General features: G+C 47.1%; 1 protein-coding gene across 2 annotated transcripts in view; it reads right to left on the reverse strand.

Moving 5' to 3' along the window:
- PTPRN2 (protein tyrosine phosphatase receptor type N2) overlaps positions 1-14,621 on the reverse strand; it is a 915,358-nt gene extending 900,737 nt beyond the window's left edge. For both annotated transcript variants that reach the window (XM_087433803.1, XM_087433800.1), the window contains exon 1: positions 14,495-14,621. In XM_087433803.1, the coding sequence (XP_087289929.1) occupies positions 14,495-14,600 (106 nt within the window). In that variant the 5' untranslated portion in view covers positions 14,601-14,621. The remainder of the gene's footprint in view (positions 1-14,494) is intronic.
- Positions 14,622-15,827: the final 1,206 nt, after the last annotated feature.

Below are 15,827 nucleotides of genomic sequence, written 5' to 3' on the forward strand. Positions count from 1 at the left end.
AGTCCTTAACTCATTTGAAATGTTCTTAGAATGAGAATCTAAATTTTAAAGGGTTGTTCTGGAGGTTAGAGTGATGCATGATGAATAGTAGCAAGAAAATCTGATGCTTGTAGTGTAGAAATGTATTCCCTTCCTTCATCTTACTTTTATAAATACTTGATAGGAATTAATGACTGTTCCTGGTACAGATGCCTCACCTGATAATCAATATTCCCTTGTATTTCACTCATATTTTATATCAAACACCAGAGAAATCCGGTGTGGGATGAGAAAGGGAATCTGCTTCCTATAAATGCAGAAAACATCAACTTTGGGTGCTGATGAGGCCAGAATAGATGCTCAGATACAGCCAAGAAATTTTCAAAATAAGATTGTTATTTGTAAAAAATAGTCATTCTTCAGTTATCACTTTTGAAAATAAAAAGTCCAATCCTAAACCAGAAGGGATTCTGGAAGAATAACTAGGCTAGAAACTGGGCAGCCTCCTGCCTTCCAGCAAGTGCTCGCCCACACTCTTCATGGCTATGTTTATTCTCTCCTTGAAGACTTGCAGACCAAGAGACCCCCACATCCCTTCTCAGGTTCTCTGTTTGGGTCGGTCTGGGAGGCTTCGTGATCTCGACATCCCTAGGTCTGAATCTGCTTACTTAGGAGTTTTTTATAAATTGATAAAACTGGACCAGGGAATCTTTTCCAGCTCTGAAAGTCTATAACTGGTTTATTCAGCAGAAATTACTGACTGAATATTTTGAGATGTGCCCACCTTTACACCAAGTTAAAACTAAGCGTTTTTGATATACGGGTTCACTCTGCAGCCTCATTAGGCCCATGGCAAACGGCCCCATGAGTTCTGATAGGAAGGGTAGACAACCCTCCACTGGTTCTCAGGATGCACTATGGCTCACATGTACCTAGGAATGTCATTTATGGACTAGATGACCCATTTTAACTAACACAATATGAACCAGAGATTTGACGGGATTCTTGCAAAGAAATCATGGATTGTTAATGATGACACAAACACAGAAAACGTGGGTAAGCTGATACTTCTCCTAGCGAGAGCTCTTCTTCAGACACATTCTGAGGTCAAAGGCATGGCAATTGAATTAGACCCAACAAGAAGGCAGCCAAAAAGATTAAAAATCATCCTTCAGATTTTTTCAAATATGGATTTACGTTATCATTAATGGTGGACACTGTTCTAAACTGCATATTGTGCCTAGAGACAGTAGATAATGAAGCTTGAAGCCATTGAAATTAAAAAGACATTTAAAAACCAAGCATCTGAAACACTTAATAATTTTAGTGAGTACAAGAAAGTTTTTGTACTGTACCTTCAACAATAATATTTTAATCATTGGTAATGTTTAATTTCTCATCTTTTAAACTTATTTTTTAATCTGTTTTATAATAATCATTAGTTTAGTAGAGCATATACATAATTAGTAAATAAGTACATTTATATATATAACTGATAAATAAATGTACATTTCTATTGGGGTATGCCATCAAACTGTGGACCCCACCGGTGAGAGCTAGAAAGGAGGGCACGTGAATGCGGTAAGGTGTGAGGCAGCCTGTGCCTCGTCCATGAGGTTTGGGGAGGCTTCAAGCAGAACAGTGGTAGGATCAGATCTTGTTTGCAGTGGTCACTCCAGCTAGAATTGGAGGAGGGCTTGGAGGGCAAGATTTCTTTCTATTATTGTTTGTTCTGCCACAATTTTAGCTGATCTCTTCCTCTCCCACATGTGAGCACATGGCTAGCAGCTTCCTCCCAGGACTCTCCACCTATTATCAGGCTTCTCAGGCTTGGTCTGGCTGACGTTCCAGCTGATTCTTTGTGGATCGCTCTCTGTGATGGGGGCGTCCTGTGCACTGTAGGACGTTCAGCAGCATCCAGGAATGCTCCACTCTCTAGGTCCCAGTAGCACACCACCACCCCAGTTGGGACAACCAAAAACATTCCCAGACAGTCGAGACCCCAGTTGAAAACCACTGGATTACATAAAGGAACTGATCATCCCCTTCTCCTCCAGGCTGCAAGTTAAAAGAACCCTCCACCTTTTCTTCAGAGGGTATATTCTTCCTCCTTTATTCATTTATTTTTACATAGCAAAGCAGCATCTTTTGATATTCTGGAGGAACTATTACAACATTTGGAACACGGTAACAATATTCCCACACCTGTGTAGAATCTTTCAAAATGAAGCTTTGATTTTGGAGTTAGTCCTCGTTTAATCTATAATCTTTGTGAGACATGTTATTTTATGTAACAGTCTGGAACATTCTTTTTTCCACAGTGCTTCACTTTAAATTTACACTCGATATCTGATGTTCTTTCAGAGTTCCTAAGAAAAACATTTAATCATTAAACAAATGCTATATATTCTTCAACAGTATCGATTTAGACCAAACATATCACTTCTTAACATCACTAATAGACTTCTTAATGAATATACTGATAGTGTCCTAAAATGGGTTTGACATCTGTTTTTCACTCCCTCAAAACCTATGGAGAATAAGAACAGGCATATCTACATAAATATCCAAATTTTCAGCTTGATTGCACATTTTTATCTTCTCAGAATAGCACTAAATCAAGATGATCTTTGAGAACTACATCTTACTTCCCAAAGAGACAGAATAGATGTAACCAAAGAGAATCTCATTGCTAAAGACTGATACTCTTTTTGTCCCTTACACATTTATCATATTTTTTTACTAACAAATTATTCATTCTCAGACTGTTCTTTTGATAATGCATTGGTCCATTCTCTTAGACATGTGATTGCCATATGAATTCCCTAAAATGGTTTTCAGCATACCAGCAATGTAATCTACACAGTTCTAGTTATGTGATCTGCATGTATGCACCCACAACCTCTACAACGAGGGTAAGTTAAAATCTAAGTTCATTATACGTATGTTAAGAATAGACAACTATTAGAAACTGTCATAGAAATTAGAAAATAAGTCGATCTCGCTTCTTAGGAGATTAAACTACTCTTTACTCTGAAAAATAATTTTCCCATTTAAAAAAGGTTTCTTTATTCAAGTGGTCAAAATGCTTCCTTCTGCTTAAACTCCCAGCAAAGAAAAAGTCACGTAAAAGAGCATTCTCTGGGTTTTCAATATCCGCACTTGATGACCCCTCTTGAAGTGCTTGCTTCTTGCCCCAAACAAGACAAAAGCTAACAGGAGACCCAAAGCCTAGTGTGCTCAGTGAGCACACGCAGTAGCCAGCAGGCTGGGCGCAGCCTGGGTGCTGGGCCTCCCTGCACAGGGACCCTGCCAGGCTCCTGCCAGAAGAGGAATTTCAGCCCACACCTGATTCTACAAGAAATGAAACTCCCTGTACAGTTTTGTTTCTGACATTACAGTTTCTCTATTCCAAATCAACTCTGCCACAAAGCCTTTTTTTAGAGCATATTCCAGGCCACAGGTGTGAAATAGATATTAGGGGCTGAGAACATGGGGTCCTTACTGGGTAAGCCCCAGAGAGTGCCTCTCGCAGCACAAGGGCTTCACGTGGGGATCCCCACCACCCGTCTGCCACAACATCCCACTGGCACCTCTGCCTACCCCTCCCCACAGACGTCTCTGCCAGGTTTTCTCTGGGGAGTGATGTGCTGAGGACAGGAGCCACACAAGTTCACCAACAGCAAGAGAACAAGGAACATGCCGATCCTGATACACAGACATAAAAGCTGGTGTTTGAGAGAGAAAAAGAGTCGAGGCAAGGTGGAAAGCACACATGGCTCAGCTCCTAACCCTCCCCACCTCCCCACAAATAGTCCAGGGGTCCACAGAACCCAAGGAACCTGAGGAAAACCAGGAGAAGACCAAGGAAGCACTTATCCTTATCTATCTTTCTCTGAAAGGTTGCTGGAAGAAATGGGTGAACCATGGGGAGCAAACAACAGGAATCCAGGCATCAATCCAGAACCCAACAGATCATCTCCCCTTAGGAATCTGACACAGCCCAAGCAGGTCAAAGAGCACACAGGACTCTTAACAGACCTGAACCACCTGGCTGCCTTTCTCTCACCCTCCATTCCCACAGGCCAGCCAAACACTGGGCGACAAGAATCACTCCCTAAAATTGGAGTTCAGAAGGCAGGCAACTGGCCACAGAGTCATCAAGCTCGCTTTGGGAGAGCAGAGAGAGTGGCCCACAGAGCCACATGGACAAGCAGGAACGGGAAGACTGTAGTGACCGCAGGACACCAACCAGGCGGGGCCTGGAGGTTAGGGGCCCCCTCCCTGCAGAGGGGCTCTTGGTCCTGTCAGGCCCAGGCACCATGAGGCGCCCAGAGCCCCAAATCAGAAAGTCTGAGCCCAGGGCTCATAGGGAGAGATGCTGAGTCAGTCTGACCCTAAGAGAGCAGTGAAACCCCACCCACCCTGACGCTACCATCACCACCACTGCCGTCTTTTCTGAAAGAACCTGGTGGCAGGGCACGCAGGTGTTCTCATACCCCCGAGTCCCCAGATGAGCAGCACAGAAAGTGGTGGACTTGGGAGCCCTGCTTGGGGAGTGGAGAGCCTTTTCCTCACTCTACTTGAATAGAAGGGTGTAGGGCTTAGGGTGTGGATGATGCTATTTGTGTTGTGCCCTCGCAGTGAGGTCTGCTGTATTTTGTGTTAGGCTGCAGAAGGCAGACACACTTAGCACAGTTGGTTCCCAAGAGTGGCCAGTGTTGTGTGTGACCCCCCTGCCCAATGCTTCTACAAAAGTATTTGAGTCCTTCGGTCTCTATCATCAAATATTTCTCATGCCTTGGTGACAAGACAAAAATCCAGACACTTAGTACAACCTAGACATGTCAAATATACTAAAAAAAAGTGCTCTGATTTTTGCATTTATCAAATATCACATGATATTTTAAAAGAAAGTGTTTAGTGTATCTAAAAGAGTATGTACTATCTCTTTTTATTACACTTTCCACTCAAACATGTAAGAAATTTGTATAATGCTTATTTAAGGCCTATTTCTTTAATTCAAGGGCTTTAAGCTCTTTGAAGTGATGATGTGAAATAAATTCCAAATAGTATTATCACCATTAATTATTCTCATTATTACAATATAATCAGGCCTGCATGCTAGCTGAGTGTGACTATTTTTTAAATATGCTTATTAAAAAATCTATGTGGGGCTGGCCCCATGGCATAGTGGTTAAGTCCAGCATGCTCCACTTCGGCAGCCCAGGTTTGCAGGTTCAGATCTGGGGTACAGACCTACACCACTCGTCAAACCATGCTGTAGCAGCGACCCACATACAAAATAGAGGAAGACTGGCACAGATATAAGCTCAGGGCTAATCTTCCTCAAGCAAAAGAAGAGGAAGATTGGCAACAGATGTTAGCTCAGAACAAATCTTCCTCACCCCCCAAAAAAACCTGTGATATTACTATTTAAAATGTAATAGTAATGCTTTTGCAAAAATCTCAATAGTCAATTCAGCTTAGACTTGGACTCACTCAAAGTAATATGTTCAATAACAACAATATTTCACCCTGTTTGGTCACCAGCCTCCAACATTAACTGGAAGAACCTGGAGCTTCCAGGAATAATAAGTAGGACTGCCATTAGCAAAGACTCTCCCACTATCTCATGTAATCCTCTCAAAAACACAAAGAATTTGGTACTTTGATCATGATATAAATTCAGAGAGGTTATAGGTGAAGTCCCTTCATTTCTCTTGGCTTCTAATGTGACTATAAGTACAAACCATCAAGATGACCAGATTGGAAAGATAAAGCAACCTCTCAATGAGTCAAGATGCTGCACTGAAAGGATATCTTCTGTCATTCAATTTGTGTTTTGGACCCACATCCACTCATTTCCCACCATATTTGCAGAAATCATCTGAAGTTTCTGAATCTTTTAGAACTCTCTTTTCATTCTGTGTTGACTATTTCATGGAATCAAGGATTGGAATACCCCGGTGAAGCAGGAACAAGGCTGCCAGAAGGCTCAGTCGCAAGGATGGGCGCCAATCCCTCGGAGCTGACCCTGGTACTCCCACAGGGGCTTGTAATCACATCTGTGTTCCACTCATATAACACTTAAATCCGTTGGAAGACTGATGATCTTAACCTCAGCCTATTTTCAGGCAAAAGCAGAGAAAGAGATTCAAGAACTCCAGAAGTATTTTTTGGTAAAAGCAGACGTGCCTTTGCAGGACAGAAGATGATTTGAGGTGACAAGGCTAGTGGACGGGAACTCATGGATCCAGATTCCCATTCCCTGCCCACCACTGAGAAATTCTGCTTTCACTGGTATGCCTCGTCTGATGCCATTAAAATACTGGCTATTTCAGAGAATATACACATCGCTGAATTGGCTTCAAGCTGTACCACAGGTTAATTACTGCTTTGAGCTGGATTAAAGCCACAGCCTCAAATGGAAAAAGCATCAGCCTCCCATGGCCAATTTTATTGGCTGCTCCATCCATTTACACGTTGACTGCATTTTGCTGCTGGAGTTAGAATTAACTTGCACCATTAATATAAAGTCCTTTTCCCTTTGGAAACCAGGTCAGCCTTTCTTCTGAAAATTCGTTCCACCAAACAAACCATTTCCAAACACATCCTTTGTACTGTATGTAGGACATTGCATCAGAAGCCAAAACGGGCTTTTAGAACCATGCGGTGACACAGACTGCATACGTCATATGATGGAAAGTTTAATTCTTTTAACTACCACACACCTCAGAAAAGAACACTGAGTGACTAAAACAAGCCATCTCTTTGCCTGTTTGCCACTCTAAATAACAACCTTAGATGGAAGCTACTCTTAAAATTTCCTTATGAAAGTAATCTCTCCTTTATCCTTTACTCTGAAGTGGACTTTTTGTTGAAACAAGTCTGAAATGAGAGCTAGCTTCTTTGGTGTTTCAATTGCCACATTTTAAAAAATCTGACAGAAGCACAGAGGCATCCCCAACAGAGCGTTTATGGACACATCAAGCAGTGAATTCTATGGTGGTACTTGCATTCCTGCCATCATGGGAAGGCTAAAGGAGTTCAAAAACAAGTCATCCATTTCCAAACATCAAAATTCCCTTAGAGAGGCAAACCAAGTACACATCTCCCTCGACTTACAAGATTATGTCCCGATAAAGCCATCGTAAGTTCAAAATTTCGAAAGTGGAAAATGCATTTAAAATACACCTAACCTACCGAACATCATAGCCTAGCCTACCTTAAATGTGCTCAGAACACTTACACTAGCCTATAGTTGGGCGAAATCATCTAACACAAAGCCTATTTTATAATAAAGTATTGAATATCTCATGTAATTTATTGAATACTGTACTGAAAGTGAAAAGCGGAATGGTCGTATGGGTGTGGAATGGTTGTAAGTGTATTGGTTGTTTACCCTCATGATTGTGCGGCTGACTGGGAGCTGCGGCTCGCAGCCGCTTTTCAGCATCACAGGAGAGTATCTTACCACATGCATATTGCTAGCCCAGGAAAAGATCAAAATTCAAAATTCAAGTGCCAGCCCCATGGCATAGTAGTTAAGTTGGGCACGCTCCACTTTGGCAGCCCAGGTTTGTGGGTTCAGATCCCAGGTGCAGACCTACACCACTCGTCAGCCATGCTGTGGCAGTGACCCACATACAAAATAGAGGAAGACTGGCACAGATGTTAGCTAAGGGCTAATATTCCTCAAGCAAAAAAAAAAGAGGAAGACTGGCAAGAGATGTTAGCTTAGGGTGAATCTTCCTCAGCAAAAAAAAATAAGTAAAAATTCAAAGTACAGTTTCTACTGAGTGCATATTGCTTTCACACCATTGCAAAGTTGAAACATAAGTTAACTTAAGAACTATCATAAGTCTGAGACCGTCTGTAATTGAACCTGACACCCAAAACAAAACCCAACTCAGAAAATCAAAGTTTGATTTGAAAATCAAAATTTGGCCCCTCCAGGGCTGAAGAGCATTTTCAAATTCTCTTGGAACAGGCCTAACAAGCCTAGAGGTTCTGAAGCTCCTTAAAGAAAGGTAGTTTGACAAGTGAAAACCACCTCTGCCCCTACAATAGTAAGAGGCAGACATCCCTGTTCTTGTGGAGTTGGGGGGACATGTTCTAACAACACACAGAATCCTTCTGCTAGGACCTGCATCATACAGAGCTATCCCCGCCCCATCCTGGGATCACTCACTGGAAAAGAAAGGACACTCTGAAGGCCAGAGACTTAGGTCCCAATCCTAGCACTGGGTGTCCTACAATATGCTTCTTAGCCACTCCAAGCCTCAGTCTTCCAATCTGTAAAATGGAGATAGAAATGCTCACCTATCAAGGTTATTCTGGGGAGTACACGTAACCACACGTAGAGAGTTCCAGGGGTTGCTAGAAGTTCAGGGGACGGGGTAGGCTGTCACTACAAAGGGAGAACACCAGGCAGTGTTGGGGTGATGGAACTGTTCTATCACCTGTCCCTGGAATCTATACATAGAACGGTATACCAAAAGAAAACATCAATTTCACTGCATGATAATTTTTAATTAAATTAAAAAGAGAAAGCCCCATGATCTGTTTCACAACTATTAGCTCAGCCATCCCCTCCCGCCTGCCATGCCCTTGAACCACCCTAATGGAAATCATCACTAGTCACACATGCTAAGAGAGAGTGTCTCTGCATTTCTAAACCAAGTCGATACTACTGGAGGGAACAGATAAAAACAAAAATAACTAAAATGCCCTCTTATCTACCTCTATACGGGAGAGTTAACACCAATTGATCATCACAAAACCCTGAAGGCTTCCTTATTTCTTCACATCATACACACAGAAGCCATTTTAAAAACAGATCAACCCTGGATATTTTGAACATCAGTGCCTCTAGTCCAAAGTCCACTTCCTTACACTAATGTGGGAGTCACCCACTTATCAGTGCAGACGCCGACTAACAAACAAAAAAGTTACTTAATATGTGAACAAGTGTTTCCAGGAGAACCGCACCCCTCTTCACTTCCTGCCCTAGATATTGAAATAGTGATTGTGGCAGAATTGTTAGAGATAGCACAAATTATAAGAAAAAATTTCCTTCTTCCTTCAACAAAGTAGGTTTCCATTCTGTTTCCAGGCAGTAGAAAAGTGCATTGACTATTTTCTGCTTCTTGGGTTTCTGGCCTCCTATCAACCAAAATTAAAAAAATAAGTCCAGCTGGGTCTACATTTATGAAGGACAATTTAGACTAATGTGAAAACAGCTGCCAGGTGCTTTTATGTGGAGCAGAGGGTTATCTGCTATGAATTCAGCTGTTTGCTTTCTTGGGAAATGGAACATCTTGTCAGAAGAGATAAGATAGGTTCTTAGTTAACTGAGCCTCACTGGGCCCACATCTACCAGGATACATCTGGATGAAAACCCTTTCTGCCCATTTCTTAAGCTCTTTTCCACCTATCTACGCATAAAGAATCCTTAAACTAGCAATATTTGCACATACCCAGGCATATCTTAAATATCTGCCACCCAAAGCAAGAGGGTTATTTTAAGTTTGGGCCACATTTAGTTATAAATACTTTTTCATAAGGAATTTTGAAATTCTAAGGTAAGACTCTAAGAGGTCACGGTAATGGAAACCTTTCTTAATAAGACCATGTATAATGACGGCTCAGCTGACCCCATCTCTCCTTCGTACTTCACCCCTCTTCCTCACCTCATATTCCTAACTTTGAAAAACCCAAAGAAAATTGGGTGAATAACTGCATTCACAAATCAGGTAATACAGCATGTAAAAACTAGAACAAAATAAACCCAGAATGCAGAAATTATTATCACGTAAAAGAATCAATCATTGCTACAGAGTTCATCAAAACATATGCCCTGGGGTGAAGAGCTTTGAGTCATATCTCAGCCTGAGCTGCAGATTCACTGTGCTGCTACTGCCCATCTTCACAGAATCCAGGGACCCAACCAGTCTGCACATTTCATGGTGTATAAAAATTCCTGGCTCATGTGCTGCGACGGGCCCAACATCATCACGGAGGAAAGTAGAAAGCAGACAACTACAAATTTAGCACACCCCCTATACCTGCTCAGTGGGCACCACTGATGACAATCTTGGTAACCAGGTGCAAAAACAGCTGAGACGCACAGCTAAGCTTAGCACAGAGAGGAAGCCATCTAAAAACCTCTTTTATTCCCCGCACATTCCTCCCAAGTCTGCCACATTTAACTGCCATCTCTGGACACAAGAGAAAGCCACGCCACAATTCCACCCAATGCATCTGGTCTCATGGGTGAGCCCATTGTCTGGCACCCGCCTTTCCCGGAAGCCCCGGGTTTTCCATGCGTCCCAATCCTTCTGCACGGGGACATCAGCACCTGAGGCTGAAAGAGCCAGAGAAGAAGAGGGGGGAGACAATAGGCAGAGAAGGGCTCACAGCCGAGAGAAGGCATCAGGGCTCTGGCTCTGGGGGAGGCGCAGGCCGCTCATTACCACACAACCAACAGAATCAAAGGCTCTGGACCCTAAGAAGCAAAGATGGATTTGTGCTTTTAAGGCAGAAAGGGTGCTTTGATTTCAAAATTTACAATCACGCCATCTAGTCCCCAAAGCCTACTCCTGCTCCTGGCTGCTCTCTCCTTCCCAGTTCCGTGTGGGGGCTTAATGTGAATGAAAAATATGTGTGGGCGAAAGGGAAGGGGGTCGGGGTGGAAACAAACAGTTGTCTTCAAAGCCAGGTACCTTGGTTAGGTTTGACTTTGGATTCTCCAAGCAAAATTTGCATGAAAGGTTGACTCTGTCCTTTGGCAAGTGAAATTCATATTTCTTTAGCAAAAGGAGGAAAGTCTTTGATATGACAGCCCTTATAAACACGGGGGCTGCCTGAGCAGGTTTACAAACTGGCCTTCCTGTAACTTAAGAATGGCTTAAATTCAAAGGGCTTAGATTCAAATCAGACTTACGGAAAAAGCACTGAGCACCTAACAAAAGGACATCCTGAAACTACAGAGAAAGGCAGAAGGAAGGAGCAAAGAAAAATCCAAAGATGAAAGTATATGAAGAGAAAAAAACTGCTCAACTGTTATGGACAATGCTGCCTGACACAGTAATGGTACTTTGGCTATAAGCAAAAATTTGAATCATATCACTGAAGGGGGATGCCACATTCCTGCCCCATTCACCTCTGACAATAATGTCACAGATAATGGCACACTACGTGCCATAAGGGAGCCTTTGCACCAGAAAGACAAAGGCAGAATGGGTGGTGCAAGAAGCTCAAGTGATCAGCGAAAGCGTGCCCTCGAAGAGGGAGAGGGGGGACATCCACTGCCATTGGGATGCTGCCAACGGCTACTGTGAAAATAAGATGGTGTCATGGAGTGTGGCTCAAAGCAATGAGAATAAACTCAGATATGGCAGTTTGGTTGACCCAGGGTTTCATCAAGAGCTCTTTCACCACCTAAATGCGAAGAGGCCCCTAGCTCAAGGCATTCTGTACAGAAAGAAGTGATCTTAGGTCTTAGTAACATTTGATGCTTCATTCTAAGCTACGACTTGATGATGCAAGCAAAGAACAAATACTCAGATCTCCTGGAAACGTGTGTGTTATGTACGCCTCAATCTGAGGTTGTGTTAAGAGCTAAATAAGTAGATTACAAGAGACGTGGCTGAGGCCAGATCTAAGATCTCTAGGTGCATCTTTCATTGTGCATCATTATTTGGAACAATGTAGTTGGTGTGACCATTATCAAACAAGAACCAGATGGCTGAGAAAGAAAAATGGCAGCATATGCCCCTCATGGGTGACCATGGTTCCGCTTGTACTTTCTGGAGACTGCTTATGTGAATTCTGAGGATATGGCAGCAGCACTCTGGGTGAGGACGGTGCAGGGATACGAGGCTGGGTGGACAAGGATATAGGGAGCTTATTAAGGTAGGCAAGGCTACATGCTGTCCCAGGTTGGGTCCCAAAATGGGAAGAGCACACATCTCACATCTGGATACAGCACCAGACAACTTCCAATCACAGGGGGAATGTAGCAGGTTAAACCTATCACCTGGAGTCCTCGAGACAGTTCTATTGATGTCTGGGCCCCTAATGTTGTCCCACATAAAGACTGTGTCCAGGAGGCTCCCTCAGGGCACATAGGGAACAAAAGGGGAACAAGGCATATCTTTTCAACGATATGATTCAACTGTGCTTGTAGCCAAAATACCATTGCTGCATCAGGCAGCTTTGTTCAAGATAGTTTAGTGATTTTCTTCTCTTCGTATACTTCCTTCTTTGAGTTTTCCTTAGCTCAATCCGTCAGCCACCTCCTCCTTCCTTTCTCTGTGATTTCAGCAAAATGCTATAAACTGGGGGGGGCCCGGTCGTGCGGTGGTTAAGTTCCCGCGCTCCGCTTCGGCGGCCGGGAGTTCGCAGGTTCAGATCCCAGGCGAGGACCTATGCACCACTTATCAAGCCATGCTGTGGCGGCATCCCATATAAAGTAGAGGAAGATGGGCACGGATGTTAGCCCAGGGCCAATCTTCCTCAGCAAAAAAAGAGAAAGATTGGCAACAGATGTTAGCTCAGGGCTAATCCTCCTCAAAAAACAAAACAAAATAAAAATGCTATAAACTGGCAATTATAATGGAAAGAGAGTAGTCAAGGACCAACCTCCTGCTCATCCTATAGAAGCTGCCTTCTCTAGAACACAGAGTGGCTGACCAGCTGACCTGAGTTCTCCCTGACCTATGTGTATGTGGAAAGTGGTGTCTGGCCAGCTAAGCAAACAGCTCTCATATGAGGTGATAGGCCAGTTCAAGAGAGACGAAGGAATGAGCACAGCCCAGCAAAAGAGAACTGGTGCACAGCTCAGCCTTCATAGCTGGTTTGGAGCAAGGTCCTGAAGGTCAAGGCAGAGTGAGCAAGGACCCCAAGCCTCCCTAAGCGGGCTCACCAAACAAGGATGATCTGTGTGTGGAGTGGGCCTCAGGGCACACAGTAACTCTGACAACAGCACCCCAGGATATGGGGTACAGAACACACCATTTTAGCCCAGGACTCACCACTCTACCCCTGGACTCCACCCCAGCAAGCAAGGTGATCCCTTCCAATCACCAGCTCTTGCTCTAACTGCCAGGCTGTGCCACGTGGCCCACCAGGCCAGGGAGTGTGTGAGGAGACAAAGAAAGCAAGGGAGAAATTTGGGGCAACTGGCCCACATTACCCAGGAATCTGGGGAGACTGTCCACATACCTCTCCGTGCAGTTTCTGTTTGGGACTGGGAAGGTGAAACACCACTGGAGATCAGAAGGGCAAACCCAGGACAGGAGGGGCTAAGCTGAGTCTCCTCTCCACCAACATGGATCTATATTTGCACTCACTTTTAACACCTATTGTTCTAATCTATTACACTTAGTAATCCTGGCCTTGAAGCTTCCAACAAATAATCTCCTTAACAAATAAGATTAGAGAGGAGAGAGGTACCTGGCGGACAGATGTTTCCTAGGTTAACATTTACAAGGCCGTCTCAGAAGAAAGCTAACTCTGGGCTCATCCCTGTCAGGAACACTTCCCCTACCCTCTTCCTTCCACTTCTGTCAGAAGAAAATGTCTGTCCAATTATAAGGATGCTGGCAGAAGAGTCCACGTGGTGAAGACGCAGGTAGGCGGCTGAGGCAGGGGAGGATCCGCGCGGGGCCGCGAGGGGCCAAGGCCCGAGGGAGAGGGAAGGACCCACAGCTGTGCGTGTCCCCTCTCAGTCCCCCCAGGGCACGCGGGCGGGTCCTGTCCAAGCGGGTGGCCTCCCCGCCCGCAGCGCACGCGGCACGAACACGCAGGAGGCGCACCCATGCCGGTCGCCAAGGGCGCTGGCAATCCCCACGGCCGAGGCGGGAGGGGCTGAGGCCGCGCATCTGGGAACACCGAGCGACAAGGCAGGGGGCCTCGCGGGGAGGGGACCCCGAGAAAGGGGGGACGGGGGGCCACTAAGGGAGGAAACTGAGGCAGGGCGCGAGTCCTGCTCAGCATCGCGGGTGAAGAAAGGGAGGCGCCCCGGGCCGAGGGGGGATTCGGTGAACCCCCTCTCACCTCTAGTGAGCCCCCCTCCCCCTCCTCTGTCACTCTCTCAGGCGCCCCTCCCCCCGCCCCCTCATTCACTCAGGCGGTCCCTCCGCCCCCATTCCCCTCACCCACTCAGGCACCCCCTGCCCCCGCCCCCCTCATTCACTCAGGCGCCCCTCCCCCCGTTCCCCTCACTCAGGCGTCCCCTCCCCGCCCCCTCACTCAGGCGTCCCCTGTCCCCGTTCCCCTCATTCACTCAGGTAGCCCGCCCCCATGCACGCGCCCCTCCCCACCCCTCTCATTCATCAGGCGCCCCTCCCCGTTCCTCATTCTCTCAGGCGCCCTCCCCCGCCCTCACTCACTCAGGCGCCCCTCCCCCCGTTCCCCTCATTCCCTCCGGCGCCCCCTCTCTCGGTTCCCCTCATTCACATAGACGCTTCCTCCCCCCGCCCCCCGACCTGTGCCCCCCCCCACTCACCGAGAAGCCCCGGGAGCGGCCGGGCGCGGGGCGCGGGGGCGGCGGGCGGGCCGCGCGGCAGCAACAGCAGCAGCAGCAGCAGCGGGAGCGCGAGCAGGGGCCCCATGTCCGCGGGCGGGCGGGCGGGCGGCGCTCAGTCCATGGCGGCGACTCCTCCCTGCGCGCCCGGCGCCGCCGCGGCTTCAGCACCGGACAGCGCCGCCGGCCACGCCCCCAACGCGCGCCCGCCCGCCGGCCACGCCCCGGTCACGCCCCCGATGCGCCAGGGCACACCCCCGACGTGCGTTCGCCCCCCGGCCACGCCCCCGGACGTCCACAGGCCCGGCCGCGCCCCGCCCCCCCGCGCCCCTGGCGCTCTGGCCTCTTCGTCTTGGTCGGCGGTGTCCGCCCCGGGGTTCTCAGGGGTCCTTGGGGGCCCGGGGGCTGCATAATCCCTCCCGCAGATGCCCGTGGCCTGCGACGGAAAGGCCCGAAGCATCTCTGCTCGGTTGGGCAGTTTACCACCGCCCTGTGACACGCGGTGTCCACGACCGCGCGGGGCTGGCGGGCGCTTGAAGTGTGGACGGTGCGGCCAAGGAACCAATGCCTGCTCTCACTTAGCATTATTTCATTTAACTGTAAATGACCATACGTGTCTGCCCCCGCAGGTGTAGACCCGAGTCTAAGCTCACCTGAAGCGCAGGCAGTGTTGCGGCCACTGGAAAGGGGACGCAGGAAAAGCTATGCGGAGTCTGGGGGTGTGGAGTCTTCAACCTGGAAAGAAGGGGGCCTGTGGGAGCCTAACCTGGAGGATCAACCGGACTAGGGTCTGGAGCCGTGGAAGCCCCTCCTGAGCTCTGAGCTCCTGTGAGCGGGTCAGGATTCCACAGTGGGGACAAGGCCTTGAGGTGGGGTATGCCTGGGGTCCTTGCGTCCTCCCTGTAGCGGGCCTTCCGCTGGCCACTGTCCAAGCGTCCAGAGAGGGCCGCTGAGGACCTGTGTACCTGCCCGAAGACTTCCACTTCTAAAGGCGCGGCTGTGAGGGTCCTGGGGGAGCGGACATCAGAGGGGGTTCTGTGTGTGTGTGTGTGTCAGAGGGAAACGTGGTGTGTGTGTTGTGAGTGAATGTGTGTATGAGGATGTAGAGAGTGGTTATATTATGCAACTGTGTTTGAGTGTCCCTCACGTCCTATCCCAGGCCCATCTCCTCCCTCATTGTCTTCATTGTCACCTCTTGTGGCCCTGCCTGGGCACCCCAGTCCCGCAATCTGTGCCCCAATACCCCTCCTGTGTGCCCCAATACCCCACTGCTTCAGCGTTGGCAGTGGCCTGAGCCTCCTCTGACGCCTGTGGG

The sequence above is a fragment of the Ceratotherium simum genome, chromosome 1 (genome assembly GCF_057802395.1).
Source record: "Ceratotherium simum simum isolate JZ-2026a chromosome 1, ASM5780239v1, whole genome shotgun sequence".
NCBI classification, from domain to species: Eukaryota; Metazoa; Chordata; class Mammalia; order Perissodactyla; family Rhinocerotidae; genus Ceratotherium; species Ceratotherium simum.